At 36.7% G+C, this 25,002-nt stretch overlaps 1 protein-coding gene across 2 annotated transcripts in view; it reads right to left on the reverse strand.

Moving 5' to 3' along the window:
• ZCWPW2 (zinc finger CW-type and PWWP domain containing 2) overlaps window positions 1-25,002 on the reverse strand; it is a 135,956-nt gene that overhangs the window by 76,929 nt on the left and 34,025 nt on the right. Inside the window, exon 2 of one of the 2 annotated variants that reach the window (XM_067005855.1) lies at window positions 2,572-3,046. The exons of the other annotated variant lie outside the window; for it this stretch is intronic. Coding sequence (XP_066861956.1) covers window positions 2,572-2,702 — 131 coding nt within the window. The 5' untranslated portion in view covers window positions 2,703-3,046. The remainder of the gene's footprint in view (window positions 1-2,571; window positions 3,047-25,002) is intronic. 2 annotated transcript variants of the gene reach the window in all.

Below are 25,002 nucleotides of genomic sequence, written 5' to 3' on the forward strand. Positions count from 1 at the left end.
ATGGGAGGAAGACCTTAATAGACATTTCTCCAAAGAAGACATACAGATGGCCAGCGAACACATGAAAAAATGCTCAACATTACTAATTATTAGAGAAATGAAAATCAAAACTACAACCAGGTATCACCTCGCACCAGTCAGAATGGCCATCATTAAAAAGTCTACAAACAATAAATGCTGGAGAGGGTGTGGAGAAGAGAACCCTCCTATGCTGTTGGTGGGAATGTAAATTGATACAGCCACTATGGAGAACAGTATGGAGGCTCCTTAAAAAACTAAAAATAGAAGTATCATAAGACCCAGCAATCCCACTACTTGGTATATACCCAGAGAAAACCGTAATTAAAATAGTCATGTACCACAGTGTTCACTGCAGCACTATTTACAATAGCTAGGACATGGAAGCAACCTAAATGTCCATCAACAGAGGAATAAAGAAGATGTGGTACATATATTAAATGGAATATTACTCAGCCACAAAAAGGAATGAAATTGGGTCATTTGTAGAGATGTGGATGGACCTAGAGAGTGTCATACAGAGTGAACTAAGTCAGAAAGAGAAAAACAAGTATCATATATTAACGCATATATGCGGAATCTAGAAAAATGGTATATATGATCTTATTTGCAGAACAGAAATAGAGACACAGACATAGAGAACAAATGTACGGACACCAAGGGGGGAAGTAGGGTTGGAATGAATTGGGAGATTGGAATTGACATATATACACTATTGATACTATGTATAAAATAGACTGATGAGAACACACTGTATTGCTCAGGGAACTCTACTCAGTGCTCTGTGGTGACCTAAATGGGAAGGATATCCAAAAAAGAGGGAATATATGTATATGTATAGCTGATTCATTTTGCTATACAGTAGAAACTAATACAATGTTGTAAAGCATCTGTACTCCAATAAAAATGAATTATAAAATATAAAAACTAACAAAATTTTTTAAGTGACTAACATACATAAAAAGACAAAGACCAACAATATTCACTGTGCACTGTTTATCATATTGAAAGAGTGGAAAAAATCTAAAAACAGGAAGAACAAAATCCAAAGGAAGATTATGAAATGTTGCTGAGATATATATATACACACACACATACATATTAATTTGGCTAATACTTTGGCAAGGAAACTTATGAGGAATAATACTGCATTTTATATTACAGTTGAAGTGGATCACTAGACAGTAGATTAGAAGTTGTTGACTCCAGACTTTGGACCCAAATGAAATGTGAATTCCTGGCTCTGCTACTCACCAGCTCTATATCCTTGGGCAAGGCATTGTTTTACATTTCACTTCATATTTGGTGTACTTCCTCGTGTTTGTGTGTGTGTGTGTGTGTGTGTGTGTGTGTGTGTGTGTGTATGATAGTTTTCTTTTTCTTTCTCTATTTCCAGTCCTTACGTCTTCTTTTATTATGCTGGCTAGGACAGATATAATATTGAATAGAAGCCATTATCGTGACTTTTTTTTCTAATTTTAAAGAGAATGATTTTACTATTTAACTACAAAGTCAAACATATATGCATTTCTTTGGTAGAGACCATTGAAAGGTAACAAAATATTGTTTTCCTTCAGTTACCAGTTAATGAAGAGAATTTTTGTTGTTGTTGTTAAACCTGAAGTGGTGTTGAATTTTATCAAAGGCTTTTCTGTATACTGAGGTGAACATAAGGTTTTTCTTTTTAAATATGTGAATTGAGTAGGTTGTATTAATGGATTTAATTAATGATAAACCATATTTGCATTCTGGGTTCACATCATAACTTTTTTTTTAACATGTTGCATTCAGTTTATTAATAATTAGTTAAGATTGTTCATATATGTGTTTACAGATGAGGTTGCTCTACAACTTTTATTTCTACTTTTGTCTTTGTCTGTTTTTGACATCAAGATTAAAAGAGCCTCATAAAGCGAAATACAGAATGTTCTCCTTTTTTGGAAAGTTTGCTTAAGGGAGGATTTTCCAATTTTGTCAAATATTTAAGAATTCTAAAGAGGCACAAACTACTATGTGTAAAGTAAATAAGCTACAAGGATATATTATACAGCACATGGAATATAGCTAATATTTTATAGTAATTTAAAAGGACTCTTATGTATAAAAATACTGAATCACTTTGTTGTATATCTAAAACTAATAAAATATTGTAAATCAACTATAGTTCTTTAAAAAATTAAGCAACCAGAAGCAAGTAGAATAAAATGTTAATGTCTGCTAAGTCCAGGCAATAAGTATATAGGTATTTAATTTTTTCTCTAAATTGGAAATTTCTCATAATTAAAAAACAAAAAATTGAAAATATTATTTAACAAAAACATAAATTAGTAAAATTGATAGAAAATTATGAATCATGTAGAAGCATTCTATATGTTTTGCACAAATACAAATTTGTTGCTTATTTTCTACAATCATCATGAAACAATCTTAGAATTTTTCTTGTAATAAACTTCAAATTTTTAAATAATAAAAGTGAGAATACAAAAATAAAAGAATTCTAGTGCATCTACTATATTTCTCACTATGTTTCTTTCACTCTTAATTTGTTCATACCTTTTCCCCTCATTTGTCTTGTCAGGGCTTTTTAAACAACCAGAGCTTGAGTCTTCTCTTTTATTCTTTTGAATTCTGTATAATTGATAGCTGCACTTTAATCTTTCCTTTCTTCTACTTTCTTTGGGCATTATTTGTTGAGCTAATCTTTCTCTTCTTGAGTTGATGCTTGGTTAATTCATTTTCAGTCATTTTTTTTTTTTTTGGCTGCGTTGGGTCTCCGTTGCTGTATACAGGCCTTCTCTAGTTGCAGAGAGTGCGGGCTTCTCATAATGGTGGCATCTCTTGTTGTGGAGCACAGGCTCTAGGCGTGCGGGCTTCAGTAGCTGTGTCACACAGGGCTCAGTAGTTGTGGCTCACAGGTCCTAGAGCACAGGCTCAGTAGTTGTGGTGCATGGGTTTAGTTGTTCCATGGCATGCGAGATCTTCCCGGACCAGGGCTTGAACCCATGTCTCCTGTGTTGGCAGGAGGATTCTTAACCATTGTGCCACCAGGGAAGTCCATTTTCAGTCATTAAAAAAAAAAAAACTTTATTAATTTTTTATATTGTGGCAAGAATACTTAACATGAGATCTACCCTCTTGACAATTTTTTAAAGTGCATAAGAGTATTGTTGACTATAGGTACAATGTTGTACAACAGATCTCTATTTACTCATCCTTCTTCATTAAAACTTTATGCCTGCTAATTTATAACTCCCCACACTTCACCATTTCCCTTGCCTCTGGAAACCATTCTGTTCTTTGATGCTATGAATTTGACTACCGTAGATACCACATATAAGTGGAATCACATAGTATTTGTCTTTCTGTGACTGGCTTCTTTCACTTCGCATAATGTCCCCCAGGTTCATCCATGTTGTTGCATATTGCAGAACTTCCGTCTTATTTAAGGCTGAATAGTAGTCCATTATACATTTTCTTTATCTATTCATCCATCAATGGACACATGTTGTTTCCATATCTTGGGTATTGTGAATAGTGCTGCTATAAATGTGGAGGTACTAATGTGTCTTTGAGATCCTGATTTCAGTTCTCTTGGATAAATACCCAGAAGTGGGATGGCTGAATCATATGGTGGTTCTATTTTTATTTTTTGAAGAACCTCCATACTGTTTCCCATAGCAGCTGCATCATTTTGCATTCCCACCTACAGTGTACAAGTTTCCAGTGTATCTACATCCTCACCAACATCTATTATCTTTTGATTTTTTGATAAGAGCCATCCTAACAGGTGTGAAGTGATAGATAGTTAACTGTGGTTTTGATTTACATTTCCCTGATGATTAGTGGGGTGAAGGATCTTTTCATATATCTGATGGCCACACATTTTCTTTAGAAAAACTTCACATTTTTAACTTAAACCTTTTTTTTGGCTGTTACTTGTAAGAGTCCATCACATATTTTGGACATTAACCCCTTATTGGATCTATGTTTACAAATATTTTCTCCCATTCTGTAGGCTGCCTTTCATTTTATTGATTGTCTCCCTTGCTATGCAGAAACAATTTAGTTTGATGTAGCCCTACTTCTTTATTTTTACTTTTGTTGCCTCTGCTTTTGGTGTCAGATCCAAAAAAACTCACTGACAAGATCAATCTTATGGAACTTTTCCTCTATGTTTTCTTCCAGAAGTTTTACAGTTTCAGGTCTTACATTTAAGTCTTTAATCCATTTTGAGTTGATTTTTGTGTATGGTGTGAGTTAAGGATCCAATTCCATTCTTTTGTATGTGGACATCTAGTTCTCCAAGACAATTTACTGAAGAGACTATCCTTTCCACATTGTGTATTCTTGATGCCTTTGTTTAAGATTAGTTGACCCATATATATGTAGGTTCATTTCTGGTCTCCTTATTCTGTTCCATTGATCTGTGTCTGTTTTTATGTCAATACCATACCATTTTGATCACTATAGTTTTGTAAGACAGTTTGAAATCAGGAAGTAGAATGCCTCCAACTTTGCTCTTCTTGCTCAAAACTGCTTAGCTATTTGGGGTTTCATATGATTCCACACAAATTTTAGGATTATTTCTTCTATTCCTGTGAAAAATGCCATTGGAATTTTCATAGGGATTGCACTGAATCTACAGATTATTTTGGTTTGTATGGATTTTTTTTTTTTTTTTTTTCAGTATGCGGGCCTCTCACTGTTGTGGAGCACAGGCTCCGGACGCGCAGGCTCAGCGGCCATGGCTCACAGGCCCAGCCGCTCTGCGGCCATGTGGGATCTTCCCAGACCGGGGCATTAACCCATATCCCCTGCATCGGCAGGCGGACTCTCAACCACTGCACCACCAGGGAAGCCCTGTATGGATATTTTAACAATATTAATTCTAATCCATGAACATTGAGTACCTTTCCACTTGTGTCTTCAATTCCTTTCATCAATGTTTTATAGTTTTAAGTTTACAGATCTTTCACCTCCTAGGTTAAATTTATTACATAGGATTTTATTCTTTTTAACACAACTGTAAATTAGACTGTTTTCTTAATTTCTTTTCCAAAGAGTTTGTAGTAAATGTATAGAAATGCAACTCATTTCTGTTTGTTGATTTTGTATCTTGCAACTTTATTGAGTTCATTTATTAGTTTTAACAATTTTTTGATGGCATTCTCAGGGTTTTCTATATATGAGATCATGTATTCTGCAGAGACAATTTTACTTCTTCGTTTCTGATATGGATGCTTTTATTTATCTTCCTTGCCTAATTGTCCTGGCTAGAACTTCCAGTACTATGTTGAATAAAAGTGGAGATAGCAGCTACCCTTGTCTAATTCCTGATCCTAGATGAAAAGCTTTCAGTTTTCACTAGTGAGCATGATGTTAACTGTGAACTTGTTATATATGGCTATCATTTTGTTGACTTACATTCCTTTCATACCCAATTTGTCAAGAGCTTCTGTCATCAAAGGGTACTGCCTTTTGTCAAATTCTTTCTCTTGCATCTATTGAGATAATAACATGATTATTTTCCCCTTCATTATGGTGTATCATGTTTACTGATTTGACTATAAATGCCAAATCAATGGATGGTTTATGTTAAACCATCCATGCACCTCGTGAATAAATTCTACTTGATCCTGGTATATGATCCTTTTTAATGTGTTTTTGATTCTCTTTGCTAGTATTTTTGTTGAGGATTTTTGCATATATGTTCATCAGGGATATTGGCCTGTACTTTTCTTTTCTAGTAATGTTCTTTTCTGATCTTGGTATCAGGTAATCCTGGGCTTGTAAAATGAGTTTGGAATTGTTCTCTCCTCTTCAGCTTTTTGAAAGAGTTTGAGAAGGAATTACCACTAATTACTCTTTAAATGCTCGGTAGAATTCATCAGTAAAGCCATCTGGTCCTAGACTTTTCTTTGTTGGGAGAATTTTTGATTACTGATTCAATCACCTTACTTGTTATTGGTCTGTTCAAATATTCTATTTCTTCACAATTCAGTCTTGGAAGGTTGTATGTTTCTAGCAATTTCGCCAACCTTCTATGTTATCCAATTTTTTGGCATATAATTGTTCACAGTAGTCTCTTATGATCCTTTGTATTTCTGAGGCATCAGTTGTAAATTTTCCTCTTTCATTTCTGATTTTGAGTCTTCTTTCTTTTTTTCTGTTAGTCTAAAGGTTTGTCAATTTTGTTTATCTTTTCAAAAAAACCAACTCTTACTTTCATTGATCTTTTCAGTCTCTCATTTATTTCTGCTCTGATCTGTGTTATTTCCTCCTTCTACTAAATTTAGGCTTAGTAGTTATTCTTTTTCTAGTTTTTTCCAGAGTAAAGTTAGTTTTTTTCAGATCTTTCTTCTTAATGTAGATATTTATCACTATAAACTTCCCTCTTAGAATCACTTTTGCTGTATCCCATAATTTTATTATGTTGCATTTCATTTTCATTTGTCTCAAGATACTTTTTGACTTCTCTTTTGATTTCTTCTTTGACCAACTGTTTGTTCAGGAGCATGTTGTTTAATCTCCACATATTTGTGAATTTTCCAGTTTTTCTCCTGTAATTGATTTTCAGTTTCATACCATTACTGTCAGAAAAGATGCTTGATATGACTTCAATCTTCTTATATTTGTTAAGACTAGTTTTGTGGTCTAACATATGATCTATCCTGGAAGATGTTCCATGCACATTTGAGAAGAATGTGCACTCTGCTGCTGTTAGATGGATGTTCTATATATGTCTGTGAGATTCTTTTCATCTAAAGTATAATTTAAGTCCAGTGTTTCCTGATTTTCTGTCTGGATGATCTAGTCATTGTTCAAAGTGGACTACCGAGATCCCCTATTATTATTGTATTGCTGTCTATTTCTCCCTTCAAGTCTGTTAATATTTGCTTTATAAATTTAGATGCTCCAGGGCTTCCCTGGTGGAGCAGTGGTTAAGAGTCCGCCTGCCAATGCAGAGGACGCAGGTTCCTGCCCCGGTCTGGGAGGATCCCATGTGCCGCAGGGCGGCTGGCCCCATGAGCCGTGGCTGCTGAGCCTGTGCATCCGGAGCCTGTGCTCTGCAACAGGAGAGGCCACAACAGTGAGGGGCTCGCGTACCAAAAAAAAAAAATTTTTAGACGCTCCAATATTGAGCACATCAATATTTTCAACTGTTAAATTCTCTTGATGAGCTGACCTCTTTATCATTATATAACAAACTTGACTCTTTTTACAGTTTTTTTTTTACTTCATTTCTATTTTGTCTGATACAAGAATAGCTATTGCTGCTCTCTTTTGCTTTCCACTTGTGTAGAATATCTTTTCCCATCCCTTCATTTTCAGTCTACAACTAGAGAATTAGTCCATTTACATCTAAAGTAATTTTTGACAAGACTTACTATTGCCCTTTGTTAATTCTTTTCTGAGTGTTTTGTAGATCCTTTGTTCCTATTTTCTTCTCTTTCTCTCATCTTTTATGATTTGATGATTTTCTGTGGTACACTTTGATTCGTTTCTCATTATCTTTTGTGTATCTACTATACATTTTTGCTTTGAGGCTTGCCTAAAACATCCTATAGTTATAAGTCCATTTTAAGCTGATAACTTCAATAACATACCAAAGCTCCACACATTTACTCTCTGTTCCCACATTTTATGTTTTTGATGTCACAATTCCATCTTTTTCTATTATGTGTCCATTAAAACAGTATTGGAGCTATAGAGATTTTTAATACTTTTTTCTTTGAACCTTTATACCATATTTATATGTTATTTACACACCACCATCATTATTAGAGTATTTTGAATACAACTTTATATTTACCTTTACCAGAGAGTTTTATACCTTTATGTTTTCATATTCCTAATTAGCATCCTTTCATTTCAGCTTAAAGAACTCCTTTAGCATTTCTTGTAATGCAGGTTTACTGGGGATGAATTCCTTCAGCTTTTGTTTAAGAATATCTTTATTTCCCCTTCAATTCTGAAGGACAACTTTGCCAGAAGCAGTATTCTCGGTTGGTAGTTTTCTTTCTTTCATAAGTTCTTTTAGAACTTTGAATATATCATCCCACTCTGTATTTTCACTCTTTTTTGTTCTTTTTGCTTTTTGCTCCTCTGATTGGATGACTTCCAGTGAGTTATCGTCAAGCTCATTGATCCTTCCTTCTGTTTGATCGTCTATTGTTGAACCGCTCTTTTGAGTTTTTCACTTCACTTATTCTTCAGCTCTACAATTTCTTTTTAGTATTTTTATATTTCCTCTTCCAGTTAAAATTCTCACTTTGCTCATGCATTGCTCTCTTGACCTCAGTGAGCATCTTGATGACAAGCATTTTGAATTACCTGACATGTAAATCTCCTTTGGTTTTACCAGTGGGTAAGGCAGGAGAAGAAGGCACAGGAAGTTTCCATACGTCCATTCAGGGTCCCACAGAACTTTTAATTATGAGCTCCAACAGCTCCCAGATACAGGCTAATCAGAACCATTAGGCAGTACCTAAAAAAGTATATATTTAAATCCCTTCCAGGTAAAAACTGAGACTTGTGTTTTTGCCTGCTCCCTGTGTGATGAGCCTGGGGAGACAATGGCAGGAAGTGCTCACACATCTGTTGGAAATTGCCTACTAGTTTTCTGTGGTGAATGGGGACTTGTGAGTGCCAAGCCCTTTTGGCTCTCTAAGCTAGGTGACTTAGAAGCCAGTCCTTTGAGTGGCAGTCATAAAAGTTGGGGTGCTAGATGCATGGACAAGCTCCTTCCAGGAAGAAGCTGGACACTCACCTTTATCATTGGAGTGAGTGAGGGGAGAGATGGGGAGGGAAGTGCCCACAGCACTTTCAGGCTCCTGGAGGAGCATAATCAGCTTCCAGACACAAGCTGATTATAAACTCTCAATCCTTGGGTAGCAATGAGAAAAGTATGCAGTCAAACTCATACTGAGAGTATCAGGAAGAAACTAATAACCTTGTGCTTTATCCTGTTCCCTCTTGTGTTGAGCCCAGGGGTATAGCCATGGTAAGTACTTACACTTCTGTTTAAAACCACCTATTTGTTTAATGTGGTCCTGGGGGACTCACAAATGCTGATCCCCACTGGCTCTCAGAGCTAGGTAATTTGGGAGCCAGCTCCTTAGGTAGCAGCCACAAAAGTTGAGGAGCTAGCCATGTGGTCCAAATCCTCTACTCCTCAGGGAGAAGCTGGTAGTTGGGGGTTCCCTCCTGATTGCAAGAAAGTTTACAGGCTCAGTAGTGGTGGCACACGGGCTTAGTTGCTCCGTGACATGTGGGATCTTCCCGGACCAGAGCTCAAACCCGTGTCCCCTGCATTGGCAGGCAGATTCTTAACCACTGTGCCACCAGGGAAGTCCCTCAATTAGTTTCTATATTTCTCTCCAAAGGAATTGATTTGCAAGTAGCTGTTCATTCAGTGCATCTGTGGGAGGCAGAAAAGTCAGAAGCCTCATATTCGGCTATCTTGCTGATGTCCTTTGTATTTTGTTTTCTCTACTTTTAGTTAGCTCCAGGAAAATATTAAACAATAGTACTAATAGCAGACATCTTTATCTTCTAACTTTGACAAAACTGAAACATAGATTTGGTCATCAAAAATGGAAGAAATTAAAGTTATCTTTGTCAAGGCTTTCCTCTAGTTTTATGTTCCAGAACACTATCACACCATCATCCATCCTCCATGAGCCCCCACTGTGCACTGCAAACAATGTAGTAGGAGGAGGAGATATGTTGGTCACTAGCCAAAACTCAAATATAAAGAGAGATGAGGGAGATTCTAAGTCCAAGGCAGGTACTGGGGACAACTAAGCTGAGGGTAAGGAGCTGGGGTACAGTTCTACAAACAGTGAAATTATCCATTACATGTTCATTCAAGAACCTTCTATTTATATTTATTATTTAATAAGAAAAATAGGCTTTATTAGTATTTACTATCAAATGACACAAGAATCCTCACTCAGACCACATATAAGTAGGTCATATGTCCTAAATGAGACATAAGGCCTCCTGCTCAAAAGGTGGGAGGTATCACAATGCAGAGTGTTTCACAGAGGTGCCCTTCATTTATCTGTTTATTTTTACCATATTGAAGTTATATTTAACTAAAGTTTATGGATTATATTATATATATTAACTATTCCCCACAAAATGAAGTCACTTTAAAATATTTCTATAAAGAAACATCATATTGAAGAGAATACTAATAATACAAATAATTAAAGTAGAAGAGATATAAAAGAAAGCAAAGCATTACTATCTGTTACTCAACTGCCTAGGATTCTGTCCATCTTGGAACCATTGTAGAAAGCACTCTAAGTTCACTGGCATCTGCATCAATGGAAAGCTTAGGAAAATCCATTATGATAGCCTATTATAAAATGTTAAGGGGATTAAAAGATTACTTTTAAATGGTAGATAAAGTTTTCAGATTTTCTTAGGAAGTTATGTCTCACAGTGGATAATACTGAGAAGATAAATTAACACCAAGAAAATGTCATTATTACTTAAATAGTGATACTCATTTTCAATTGTATCGAACTTAAACCTCTTGGTATTTTAGATTTGACACAGTTTATCCAGGCTAATAGAATTTATAATACAGATTATAAAACTTATTCTTTTCAAACCAGATTCTCATTAATTCTTTTACCTTTTCTCCAACACTTGGTTAGTTTTCAAAATTACTACCACATCCAGAAGGTGCAAATGAAGAGGAGAAAGAGAATGTGGTCAGGAAAGTGCTAGAATCTTTGAGGGGGGGGGTCCCTATAAAATCATGCCTAAGTAGTCCACACTTCAGTTTATAAAGATATTGACAAAAGCAAAGCTGTGCTAAGTAAACTTGCTTTACTCAACTTCTGTTTTTAATTTTTTAGCTCATAACTTAGCTAACATATTAAACTAGAGAATTCAGAAGAAAATTTAAAAATTACATTTGGAAAACAGAAAACATTGAATGTTTATTCAAAATCATACAGCCAGAAGTTCAGGCTATACATTAGTTTATTTATTCATTCATTTAATGCAATAATTATGGTTATAGACACTCAACTTTCAGTCAGACAGCACTACCACTCTTTACTTCACAAATTAGTTAACCGCTTCTCTGGGGATAATAAGAGTACTACCACTCTGGAACTTCTTTTATATGGATACTAATCTCATTCATAAAGGCTCTGACTTTATGATTTAATCACCACCCAACGGCTCTACCTCCTAATGCCATCACACTGGGTGTTAGGTTTCAGTAAGAACTTGAGGGGACACAAATATTCAGTCTACAGCATTCCATCTCTGGCCCCCCACAATTCATGTTCATCTCACATGAAAAATACATTTATTCCATTTTCAACAACTACCAAAAGTCTTAACTCCTTCCAATATCAACTCAAAAATCTGAAGTCCAAAGTCTCATCTAAATATCACCTAAATCAGATATGAGTGAGATTGAAGGCAGGATTCATTCTGAGGTAAATTCCTCTCCAGCTGTGAACCTGTGAAATCAAATGTGCTCTGTGCTTCCAAAATACAATGGTGGGACAGGCATAGGCTACTCGTTCCCCCTCCAAAGGGAAAAATAAGAAAGAAAGGAGTGACAGGTCCCGAGCAAGTCTAGACATTAATGCTGGATAATAACGTTCTTTGGCTCTGTGCTCTGCCCTCTAGGCACAATGGACTGTGGACCCCTTCCAGACCCACTGGGGCTTGGGTTCCACCCCCACAGTTTTTCCAGGTAGGGGTTGGGCCTCCTAGGCTATAGGTGGCCTTACCCCCTGGCTTTGAGCAGCCCACACAAGTAGCTCTCACAGGTTAGAGTCAGGTGCCTGTGGCTCAGCTGGGCTTTACTGGCCTGGTCATGAGGGCGGCTCCAACCCACAGCTCCACTGGGCAATGGAGATAAGTCAAGAAAACTTACTTTACTTATTAGTCAAGAGAGGCTAAGCTGTACCTTCAAAACTTTGCTTAGATATTTCCTCAGCCAAATATCCACTTTCATTACAAGTTGTACCTTCCACAAAACACTAGACACATACACAAATCAGCCAAGTTTTTGCCACTTTATAACAAGGATCACCTTTTCTCCATTGTTCAATAACATGTTCCTCATTTCCATATGAGACCTTATCAGAATGCCCCCTTTGCACCCACATTTCTACCAAAATTCTGTTCAAGATTACTTAGGTATTCTCCAAGAAGACAGAAGCTTTTCTACAGTTCTCGCCTTTTCTTTCTGGCCTCTCATCAGAATTGCCCTTAATGGTCCATCCATTCATGGCAATGTAGGCTTTTTCTAGCATGAAGCTCAAGACTATTCCAGCCTCTACCCATCACCCAGTTCCAAAGCCACTTCCACATTTTTAGGTATTTATTACAGCAGAACCCTCACTTCCCAGTACCACATTTCTTTCTTTGTCTGTTTGGGCTGCTATAACAAAAATACCAGACCAGGTGACATATAAACAAGGTGACTTATAAACAACAGAAATTTATTTCTCACACATCTGGAGGCTGGGAAGTCCAAGATCAATGCACTGACGTATTTGGTGTCTGGTAAGAACCCACGTGCTGGTTCATAGATGGCCACCTTTTTGTGGTAACCTCATTCAGAGGAAGGGGCAAGGTACTTTCTGGGCTCTCTCTTATAAGTGTATTAATTCCATTCATGACAGCTCTGCCCTCACTACATAATCATCTCCCAAAGGCTCCACCTCCTAATACCATCACATTTTAGTGGGACACAAATATTCAGTCTATAGCAATAATCAATCAAACACATGTTGGTTTTGAAAGAGAGGGGAAGGTTCTTAGTGGTAAGGGGAGATGGTGGTAGATCAATTTTAGATTTCCATTCTGGGCAAATGAGCGAACAGTGGAGTTAATAACCAAGTAGGGGACATAAATACAGAGCAAGCTTGGGGTTTGGGGAACAGAAATAATATGTTCCTTTTGGTCTTGAGTTTAAAATACTTGTGAGTCTTCTAGATAGGCAATATGAAATACGGGTCTATTCCTCTAGAGAAAAATTCTAGAGTCACACAATAGAAAGTCAGAGTATAAACTGGGTACAAGAAACCCTAGGCATCTATTCAATTCTTAAATGCCTAAGCGTCTGGTTTTTACCAAATGTTTCTCTTAAAGGAGACCAAAGATTTTCTAATCACCTAATCCAAAGGCTTATTCTTAAACCTCTAACCACTACTGATTCCTTTACTGGTTGCTGTTTCTCTCGCTAGTCCCTGAATGTAGGTCTTTCCAAGGTTCTGTCTTCAAACTTCTTTTTAAATTCTCTTCTTTGGGGACTTCACTCAAATAGCTGCGACCCTCTCTTCCACGCAAATAGCTGCCGTATCTCCATCTCTCATCCCTGAACTCCATCTCAAGTCTCACAATCACCTACATTTCAAATAATTTTGACACCTGGATTTACTCAAGCACAGTGAACTTGGGCCAAATTGGGTTCTCTTTTCCTTCAAAACAGTTTTTCTTCCGCCATACTGCTACCTAGACTCAAATTTCACCCAGGGTCAACTTTGACACTGCCTACTTCCTCATCCCCTCCATTTAAATGGTTGTCATTTTGTTACAAGTTACAAAACTAAAAAGGTTTCTGTGTTGTGTTCCCACCTTTCCAATCTTATTGCTAACAACCCAGTTCAGTTCATTTAGACTGCTATAAACAGCCTACTAACCAGTCTGTCTACTTTTTCTCTCCCCATATTCTTTCAACTCATTGATAACAGATTAGTCTTATAAACTCCCAATAATTGGTCCTCTTGCTAAAAAAATATTGCTTGACATTGCTAACATAATTGGAAATAAGTTCCCCACTTTTTTTTGTGAATTCTCCACAATGTAACTCTATAGTGAAGTAGTTAAGAGTACAGATTTTATTACCAGTCAGACCTAGATTAAGATCTAAGAACATCAACTTAATAGCTGTATCATCTTGGGCAAATCACTTAATATCTTTTCATCTGGAAAGTAGGAATAATACTAGCACCATCTCAGAGTGTTCTGAAAGCTCAATAAAATAATTCATGCAGGGTATGTGGCAAGAAGCACAGCATGTAGTAGGTGCTCATTAAATGGTTGCTAGCATTGCTTTCTTCTCTTCATCTTCCAAACAGCATCGACTTACGTCATTTGATATTTCCCAAACATATGCAATGTATTCTGTCTCTACACCTTTGCTCCTGTTATTCTCCTTACTCTATCATAACCTATAAATAACCTACTTTCAAGACCCACTTCAGATACCATGTCTTTCAAGAAGTCTTCCTGGATATCCTCAACCAGCTGCAATTTCTCCCTGCTTGACATTCATGTCCTCTCAACTTCTGGTATTTACAACATTCTGTGACATAATATAATGAAGTTTACTGCCTAATTCTCACCACTAGACTGTAACCTCTCTGAGGACAGAGATACTATTTTTGAATCTCCAGCAATAAATGAGTTGATGATGGAAACATGGTTCTCTGTCTGTTGATCCCTAAAGGCCTAAATAGTACTTTACATGCAGGAATCATTCATATCACTTCCCTAATTTTCCTCAATTTCTTCTATGTGTCTGTGGAGCATCTGGAACTGGTTAAATATACTAATGGATGGAAAAGAGGTTAGTGAGCCATTTCTTATCTATAACAACACATTACAATGCATTACTAGTTAAATGGAATTTATTAAAGAGAACACCAAGGTCTGTAGAATCCCACTAAACAGTTCTAAATAACTTAATATAGTATAATTATTATAGATATTTGTAGCATTAAAGTAAAATTCATGAGCTAAAGAAAATATGGATTTTACATAAATTCTCCAAAGATTTCTATATTTCATGAATGTTATTTTAGAATGTTATAGCAGAGTCTGAAAAAACTTAGAAAATAAGATCAATTCTTCTTGAACTGAAATATTACACAGTTCCATTGTTCAACAGAACAAAGGTCTTAAAGATGGAGTACAGCCAATGTGAATTCTTATGAAGCATCACTTATTACAATGTATATGTACTTTATGACTGATGTATCCCAGATGGTAAAATTACAACACATCCAATGAGTTCTGAATAATCTCAGAATTTAATAAGACAGTGTGAATAAATAAATACAGAATAGGAATGAAGATAAATGGCTACTTATAATAGAAATTGTTTTTATTGTTTGTATGTGAATGAGAAAAATGACTGTTCCTTCAAACAAAAAATTTGCCATTCTTTTGTTCTCCAACATTGTTGTTGCAGGAAGTGCATATATTTTTAACCACGGACTAACCCAGACGATGCAACTCTTTTTGGTTTGAGAAAAGTAATAGTATCTGTGTCACTATCTTAAGAGTTGGGGTGTTTCAGCATTAAAATTTCAATTTTCATCATTCCCATTTCTAGAAAATATCTCACTTGTAACCGATAATTGAATGACTACAACACTGAACCTGCCTACTTCCAAAAAGAATTTGAAGTGAAAATAAGATATTTTAATATTACGGATTAAAATTTCATAATATTCAAGAGACAGTAGAAAAAGATCAGGACTTAAGAGTCAAAAATGTAGTTTCTAATCTTGACTATGCAACTTCCTAGCTCTATAATTTCAAGAGGGCTTCAGTGTTCTTATCTGTAAGGTAAAGAGAGTAGGGCTAGATGATCTCCAGAAATTTGTCCTGCTTTCATATTTCTTGATTTTTCCATTCTGACTGTTCTTCGTCAAAAGTCCTCTACTCCTCTTTGCTGGATTATCAGCTCCTCTGCTATATTCTTTTTAGCCATGTATCAGAGTCCAAATGTTACCAGCCACCCTTTCATCACATTTGTGTTACGTCTCGTCAGCTGTGAAGATTTGTTAAACCTTATTAGCTTTGCAGTATGTGCTGGTTTTCAGTGTTTATTCTGTCTTCAGATCACATACAATCTCCCTTAACTTAGCAATCATATTAGTCTAAAAGCTGTATTTCTTGTCCATCATTAACATCCAACACTCTTCATCACTTCCAATTCCCATCTGGAGTCTTCAGTCTGATATCTTCCATCATCTTTCATGAAAGATGCTTTGATCACTATCTTCAAGACAGTTAAATATGGCAGATATGAATTCCCTTTGGCAAATGTGCATAGAGTGTTTCACTGTCCTTCCCACCTAAGCAGCCCAATATAATGTTATCAGCTCTGAAGTCAGGCAGTCTAAAAGGAGTCCAGAATCTACCAAGTACTACTTGTATAACTTTGAGAAAGACATTTAACCTCTTATAATTTTATCTGTAAAATTATTTTATAGAGAGTTTACAAAGATAATTTTTTTAAATGAGTATATGTAATAAAGAACAGTGATAGTAACAAAAGTGCTTTTGTGCTAGGGACAGTCAAGTTTGGAAGTCCCCCCAATACTTCCAGAGTTGTAAGTTTTTTCTTTTTCATTCTTAGGAAGATTCCATGAAGAAAACCCAAAATACAGAGAAGGAAGTTAAGATCATAACAGCAAAAAAAGATAGGAGTTCTACTGGGATGAATCTGAAGACACTATATATCAATCTAGCAAAGTTGAAAACTATTTAAGTCTACAATTTTAAAATGGTAAAGAAATTATTTGAAATTCTCATAAACTACTGTAAATTGGTAGAAACTTTGAGAGGGAAATTTTGAAATATGTAACAAGAGCCTTTAAAATGCTTCCATATAGTAACAGTATTTCATCAAAGTAAATTGCTGATTTGGATAACTACATTATAGTCATGTAATAATAAAAAATAATTCCTTGTTTTTGGAAATAGCATACTGAAGTATCAACTGGTATACTGAAGTATCAAGTGGTAGAGACAGATCGAGTCTCCAACTTACTCTTTGTAAAGATTGTATTCTTTGCTGTGTGTGGTCAGCCCCTCTGACACCAACACGCTGCACATGCAAGCTGCCATTCCTATGGCACCTGTGATCTGGGAACGGAGGATAGTAGCTGGGTGTTAAAACTAACCATTGTTAGTTTTATGTGTCAGCTTGGCTGGGTCAGGGTACCTAGATATTTGGTCAAATATTATTCTGGATGTTGCTGTGAAGGAGTGTTTTTTAAATGAGATTAACATTTAAATTGATGGGCTTTGAGTAAAGCAGATTACCCTTCACAATGTGGATGAGTCTCATCTAATCAAAGACCTTAATAGAAAAAAACTGACCTCCCCCCAGCAAGAAGGAATTTTGCCAGCAGAACTGCCTTTGGACTTGAAATGCAACTCTCCCCTGAGTACCCCATCAGATTTTGGGCTTATTAAGATATCACAATCATATGAGCCAGCTCCTTAAAATAAATCTCTTTCTCTCTCTCTCTGTACACACACACACACACACACACACACACACACACACACACACACACACACACACATCCTGTTAGTTCTGTTCCTCCGGAATTACGCTAACACGTGGGAAAGTAAAAACATCACATAACTCACTTACTGAAATTTAGCAGCTGCTTTCTTTAGTAAGCACTCTTCTGGGTGTTGTCAAGTTTTTATCAGACTCCAAAATTAGACTCCAGAGATCCAAAAAAGTTAATTCTAACAGTTTTTTCCAGTTTAACCACTGCTTTAGTGCCATTTTCAGTAATATCACCACAACTTACTCTTACATGATTCAATATATATTTCCAAATATATATTGAATATATATTCCCAAATCATTATTTGCAAATGTTAACACTGAGAATATTTGGGAAATCTGGATGTAAAGCAACTGGAAATTCTTTCTTATATTCTTGAAAATTTTCTATGAGTCTGAAATTAAATAAAAATAAAATGGTTTTTAAAATGTAGCTGTCTTGGAGACTGGTTCAAGAGAGAAGACTGAATACATGCCAGAGTCTTCTCATGACACCCCAGGTGCCAGGAAATTACAGAAGAGTATATATCCTAAAAGATGTAATTTTTTTAAAAAGCAAGCAGTACCCCCAGGTCTCCAGAAACTATGAGGAAGCCTTTCATGAAAGAAAATAGATGGGAATGAAGAGAAGAAAGCCACAGCCCCAAATACCCACAGAAAAAAAACTCCCACAAAGATGGGAGCTGGTCCAAGGCTGTGCTAAGGTAATGAATGCATGAGGGGTCTGGGAAAACTAAGAGAGTGACTGGCTGGAGTACTAAAGTAGAGCATACAGGGTCACCTCTCTTTGGGCCAGGCTTTAAGCAACAGACATGTCTATCATCAGGTAGAGCGGAGATAGCTAATCCTAGGGTGAAAGGGGTAAAACAGAAGCTTCAGGAGGCTAGCAACACCCAGGAAAAATAGAGTTCTCACTACCCAGAAGAAGCCACTGGCTCACCCCATCCAGGAGCTTTGTCTTAACCACTCTTCCTTCTGTATTTGGAGAAAAGCTAAAGTAAACAGAATTCATAAACAATCTCAAGTACGCAGTTGAGCACTCAATCACAATAATCAATGACAAATCCAATAATGAGAGGAAACAAACCTAACAAAAGGAAAAATTCATTACCTATAAAACACAAGTTTAATAAATTAAATAGGATGGCATTTTAGAATATCCACTAACTTCAGAAAGATATGAAAGGATATTCATTTCTTAAAAGAATCAACAGAATATCATGGAAATTTAAATTTTGACCACTGAAATTTTAAAAAATCAATTGATAACTATCAAAATGGTCAAAATAAAAATAAATGAACTATAAGACTGAGCCAAGGGTTTTTCAAAGAATGCAACCCATTCTTTAAAAATGATGTGTAAGGGACTTCCCTGGTGGCAGAGCAGTTAAGAATCTGCCTGCCAGTGCAGGGGACACAGGTTCGAGCCCTGGTCTGGGAAGATCCCACATGCTGTGGAGAACTAAGCCACAACTACTGAGCCTGTGCTCTAGAGCCACAACTACTGAAGCCCATGCATCTAGAGCCCATGCTCCACAACGAGAGAAGCCACCACAATGAGTAGCCCCCGCTTGCCGCAACCAGAGAAAGCCCGCCGGCAGCAGTGAAGATCCAACACAGCCAAAAATAAAATAAATAAATAAATAAAAATGACGTGTAAGAGAAACAAATAAGCTAGGAAACAAGCAAGTGAAAATCGAACACATAAATAAGCAACAGAGTTGATCATCGTGGACTGCCATTAAAACAAACAAACAAACAACCGATAAACTGAGTGGCTTAAACAACAGTCCTGAAGAACAAAACAAAAATTTATTTTCTCATGGTTTGGGAGGTTGGAAGTCCAAGATCAAGGTTCTGGCTGACCTGGTGAGAGCTCTCTTTCTGGATTGTAGACGGCTACCTTCTCCCTATGTTCCCTCTCACATAGCCTTTCCTTGGTGCATGAGCAGAGAGCTAGAGAGAGTGAGAGAAAGAGAAAGAGCTTTCTAGTGGCTCTTCTATAAAGTCACTAATCCTACCAGATCAAGCCCCTACTTTTATGATCTCATTTAACCTTAACTACTTCCTTAGAGATCCCATCTCCAAATATAGCCACACTGAAGACTGGGGCTTCAACATATGAGTTTGGAGGGCACACAAACATTCACTCCATAACAATCAATAAAACCAAAGCTGGGTCTTTAAAAGGAGAAAATTCAGAAATAAATCATATTAGAAACAAAACTGTAGAACTATAGAAAAAATTAAAAGTTCCTAGAGGATACCTTGTACATATTTAACATAAAAGGAAAATTTAAAGTCAGGTAGGGGGAGTATAATAAAAGAAAAGTCTATCTTAATCTCATTTAGGAAAGTAGATTTTAAAAATCCTAGCTAAAGCAGATCACATCTGTAAAGTAAATCAGATGTGCTGGAATATTAAGAGAAAAATGGATCATGGCCAAACAGGCAATGAGAAGTCAGAGTTAATTAGTCTAACATTGGTCCCCTCCAAGCTGGCGTCCCCAAAATGTGGCATCTTTCAAAGCTCCATGAAACTGGCAATGGCCCAGAGCCTAAGGCAATCAATACTGGTCAACCACAGTATGTGGACCCCAGTGCCACCTATAACTCCCTTCATGCCAGGGAAGGGGATGGTGCTAACCCAGTCGTATATACTGGTGTGGCCCACTGTGAGTTAGGCATGGCAACCCTACGGCTAACTTGCAGCATCTTACAACTATAACCACCAGTCTTAGATATCCCTTCAACCTTGAATGCCATGCTGTCAGGACAGTGCTAGAATCAAAGTTCTGCCACATCTTATTACTACTATAGTCTGGTCCCTGATCATGCCAGGGGAAATCATGGTGCTTCTCTAATTATTCATTAAAAGCTCCATAGTTCAACAGTCAAGGGCCCTCTAATGGCATTTGCCCTATGGCCTGAATAGACTGTGCTATGCTCTGCTTCAGAGTGGAATGAGGCAATGGAGGTTCACCATTAAGTTACTGACTCCATCCACATAAGCGTTCTCTAGTAAACATTGCTCCAGCAAGTCTGATATGTGGGCTGCTTGGCCACTTGCATTGTTTGCATGACATGTCACATTACAGATTAGAGAAGGAAAACCATTATGATCATCTTAATATTTAAGATGACCCCAAAAGCATGTGAGAAATTTAACAGTCACTCATGATTTTTACAATAAAAAATAAAGTTCAATCTCAACCCAGCACCATTTATAAAAATAAATTCCAGACTGACTAAACACTAAGGTAAAAAGTATCAAACAACATATATAGCATTGAAGTAAAAATGCATTTGTATATAAGATACAAAAAAGTCATAAAAGATTGATAATCTTGAACATGTTGAGATTAAATGTTCTGTGTAACTAAAACTAAAAAAAAGTTAAAACCATATAATAAGTTGAAAGGCAAGAAAAAGACGATGAAATATTTTCAATACATAGACATAGGGATTAATATTCAGAAGACATACAGTATGAAGTGAATGTACTTGGTAGAAGAGCTTCATGAAAATAGGGAAGCCTCAAGGGTGCTTTTCTGTTTATATTGTTTTAAAAATTTTGTAATAAGACTAAATGCATTTAATATCCTAGTAAAAGTCTGAGTATCAGTATCTAACAACATAAAAAGCACAAAACAGATTTGTGATTTCTAATATATGATTACAAATTGTATGACCATATATAGTACATTCCACAAGTCAAGAGAGGTAGAAAGGGGAAAAGACCGTGGTTGGGTCTAGTAACAAATAAATACAGAAATAGAGATGATCCACATTAGAGTATATTCTACCAATACTAAGACCAGGCAAAATATACAAAATAAAACTCAAATATTACTCAGGAGAAAGAAGATAATGGCTAAGATTCCTATACTATATCTCAAAGGTTATGGGAGCACCCACCCAACTTTACCATGTAGTTTGTGTGTACTGTGACATGTAGTATGTAGGTTTTTTCAAAAGGACGAAGTATAGAATTTTAATTTTAGATTAATAATTATAAAATTATAGTATACCCATAAAAAATGGCTCACTGCTTGTTATTTGTACTAATTTTTAAATCTAGTTTTAAATTTAAGCACTGAGTCACATTTTTAGAAGGTAGGCAAAATGGTCTTCCCTCATCAGAAAAAGTCTGAACTGGAGACCTTTTTTCCTTGAACTTTTAGAAAAGCTGAAATGAGAGGCTTTAAATGAAGATTTTAGAATTGAAGAGCTAGACTTTCAGGATTCACTAATTACCTAATTTCTAATTTCAATGTTTAGAAAGCCTCACTGAAAGAAGCCATCCCCAAACCAGCCCACTCAGGATTGATACATACCTCTTTTCTTCTAACAGAATTTCTTTAATATAAAATGAAAATAAAATCCTAATAGGTTAAAACAAGCCAAATGCCCACTCTGCATGTGTAAATACTTCACAAAGTCAACTGAATCCAGAGCTAAGCCTGAATTGTGCAGGTTCTCAGTGAAGTCATCAGTCACACAATACTAACAAAAGTCAACTATTTACATATTTAGTAAGCCCTCTAAGAAATGTACCCCAAGAGGCAGTAAGCTGTATTTTGTGCCATCTTGAACACATGCACATTTTATTTTTTCATATAGTGTAACATTTCAATAGAATTCATTAGCTACTAGGTGATAATGCTTTGGTACTATTCATACAGGATCCCTTATCTTAAAAGATGTGAGTTTTCCCAAAGAGGAGCTTTCTTCTCCTCTTTAGAGCTTTCTTCTCCTCTTTCTTCTTCCTGTTTTAGAAGTCTCATATAAATTAAACACCCTATCAAATAGTAACAAAGAGGGAGGTGACACAGGATGCAAGTCACCTCTCTGTATATTTATTACATTCTCCTTCAAGGTATTTACACTAGAAAGCTTAGTGTGGCTTGATTAATATTTCAGTGGTAAAAGTTTGAGTGATCAGAACCTTGGCAAAACCTGAATTCAAAATTGTTAACAAATACTTCTAGTGACAAGCCTAAGAAATTATTACAAGTTTATTATTATGAGGGAAAACAATCATCTTTTTTTTGTTAGTGGTACATTCCTTCATTCATTTATTCATTCAGGAAATATTTTCTGAGGACCATGTATGTGCCAGGTACTTTTATTTTATTTTTAATTTTTTTAAACATCTTTATTGGAGTATAATTGCTTTACAATGGTGTGTTAGTTTCCCCTTTACAACTAATGAATCAGTTATACATATACTTATGTTCCCATATCTCTTCCCTCGTGTCACCCTCTCTCCCACCCCTCTAGGTGGTCACAAAGCACCGAGCTGATCTCCCTGTGCCATGCAGCTGCTTCCCACTTGCTATCCACCCTACGTTTGGTAGTGTATATATGTCCATGCCACTCTCTCACTTCGTCACAGCCTACCCTTCCCCCTCCCCATGGCCTCAAGTCCATGCTCTAGTAGGTCTGTGTTTTATTCCCATCCTACCCCTAGGCTCTTCATGACATTTTTTTTCTTAGATTCCATATATATGTGTTAGCATACGGTATTTGTTTTTCTCCTTGTGACTTACTTCACTCTGTATGACAGACTCCAGGTCCATCCATCTCACTACAAATAACTCAGTTTCATTTCTTTTTATGACTGACTAATATTCCATTGTATATATGTGCCACATCTTCTTTATCCATTCATCTGTTGATGGACACTTAGGTTGCTTCCACGTCCTGGCTATTGTAAACAGAGCTGCAATAAACATTTTGGTACATGACTCTCTTTGAATTATGGTTTTCTCAGGGTATATGCCCAGTAGTGGGATTGCTGGGTCATATGGTAGTTCTATTTGTAGTTTTTTAAGGACCTTCCATACTGTTCTCCATAGTGGCTGTATCAATTTACATTCCCACCAGCAGTGCAGGAGTGTTCCCTTTTCTCCACACCCTCTCCAGCATTTATTGTTTCTAGAGTTTTTGATGATGGCCATTCTGACCGGTGTGAGATGATATCTCATTGTAGTTTTGATTTGCATTTCTCTAATGATTAATGATGTTGAGCATTCTTTCATGTGTTTGTTGGCAATCTGTATATCTTCTTTGGAGAAATGTCTATTTAGGTCTTCTGCCCATTTTTGGATAGCGTCATCTTTGAAAGATGCCTCAACCACTGCTTCTCAATATAGAAGGATAAAACTACATAATTAACCCTATCTCTGTCCCCTGCAATTTCCCTAATTTCATTCACTAGAAGGGGATTTAAAGACTTTTAAGAGCACTTTACAGCAGCATTCAGCTTCTTATGAAATACTCAATATCTTAAATATTATATATACTTTTTGCTCTTTTAGTAAACTCTATACTGGCTTTAGAGTTTGTGGAAATGGAGAAAAGAAGAACCAATTCAATACCATCCTAGAAATTGTCTTTTGGCAGAATAGCAAATATCCAAATCAAAAACAGGATAGGAACTGTTAGGGGCTAAATTGTCTCCCCCGACCCCCCATTTACATGTTGAAGTCCTAAACTCCAGTACCTCAGAATAAAACTGTATTTAGAGACAGGGTCTTTAACGAGGTAATTAAATTAAAATGAAGTCATTAGGGTGGGTCTTCATCCAGTCTGAATGCTGTCCTTATCACAGGAGGAAATTTGGACACAGACAAGCACAGAGGGAAGACAATGTGAAGACAGAGGGAGAAGACAAACATCTAGAAACCGAGGAACAGAACCTGACCTCCAGGATCTCAGAAGGAACCAACCCTGCCAACACCTTGATTTCAGACTTCTAGCTTCCAGAACTGTGAGAAAATAAGTTTCTGTTGTTTAAGGCACTTAGTCTGTAGTACTTTGTTATGGCAGCTCTAGAAAACGATTACAGCCACTTGTCTTTCCAAAATTTAAACAGATTTTTGTTCCCCTTCTCTATAAGCCTCAGTCATCAACCCTCATTGGAAATGGGTTGAGGCTCTGGCCCTGCTCCTCCAGCTTCTCAGATGCTGCTTTCTTATTGCTGCAGTAAGGCTTAAACAGATGGGCGTTAAGGAGGACTTCCCCAAAATGCCTTTAGAGATAAAGCCACACCATATTTTCTGCCTTTTTCCACATGTGAGATTGAAAGGGAAAGACAGTTGTCTTGTCAAAACCAGAAGCCATATCCATATCAGAGCTGTCGTCTTGAGTGGTAACCACATGAAAAGCAAGGGCTAGAGAAGTGCTTGATGTGGGGCTGTGGGCATCGGAGTCGAGAGACTGAGGTTCTTCCTGCAGTTTACTGAGCTGGTGGCCTCTTTATCCCTTTCCAGATACAGTTTCCACTTTCTTTCGCTTCAAGATAGAGTCTTGACTGGGGACTGCCCTTTTACCTACCACCTGACTCTAGTTTGTTTGTTTTCTATCCTGCTGGCAGTTTTTCCTGTCTTTTCACAAGCTGCACTCAGCCACTGCAGAAGTGCTCTTGAAGGAGTCTCCTGGAACTGCAAATAGCTCTAGAAGTCCTTTCAGCATTTACCGTCACTAAAGTGAGAACCGAAGAACCTAGCTCTGCAAATATGGCAGCCTTCTATACTTCATTACATCTTTGGCTTGTGAAAGTCAACATCTTTTCTTCTAGAAATAGTCTTCCAAAAGCCGCCATTCCATCCTCA

The sequence above is a fragment of the Kogia breviceps genome, chromosome 10 (assembly GCF_026419965.1).
Source record: "Kogia breviceps isolate mKogBre1 chromosome 10, mKogBre1 haplotype 1, whole genome shotgun sequence".
NCBI classification, from domain to species: Eukaryota; Metazoa; Chordata; class Mammalia; order Artiodactyla; family Physeteridae; genus Kogia; species Kogia breviceps.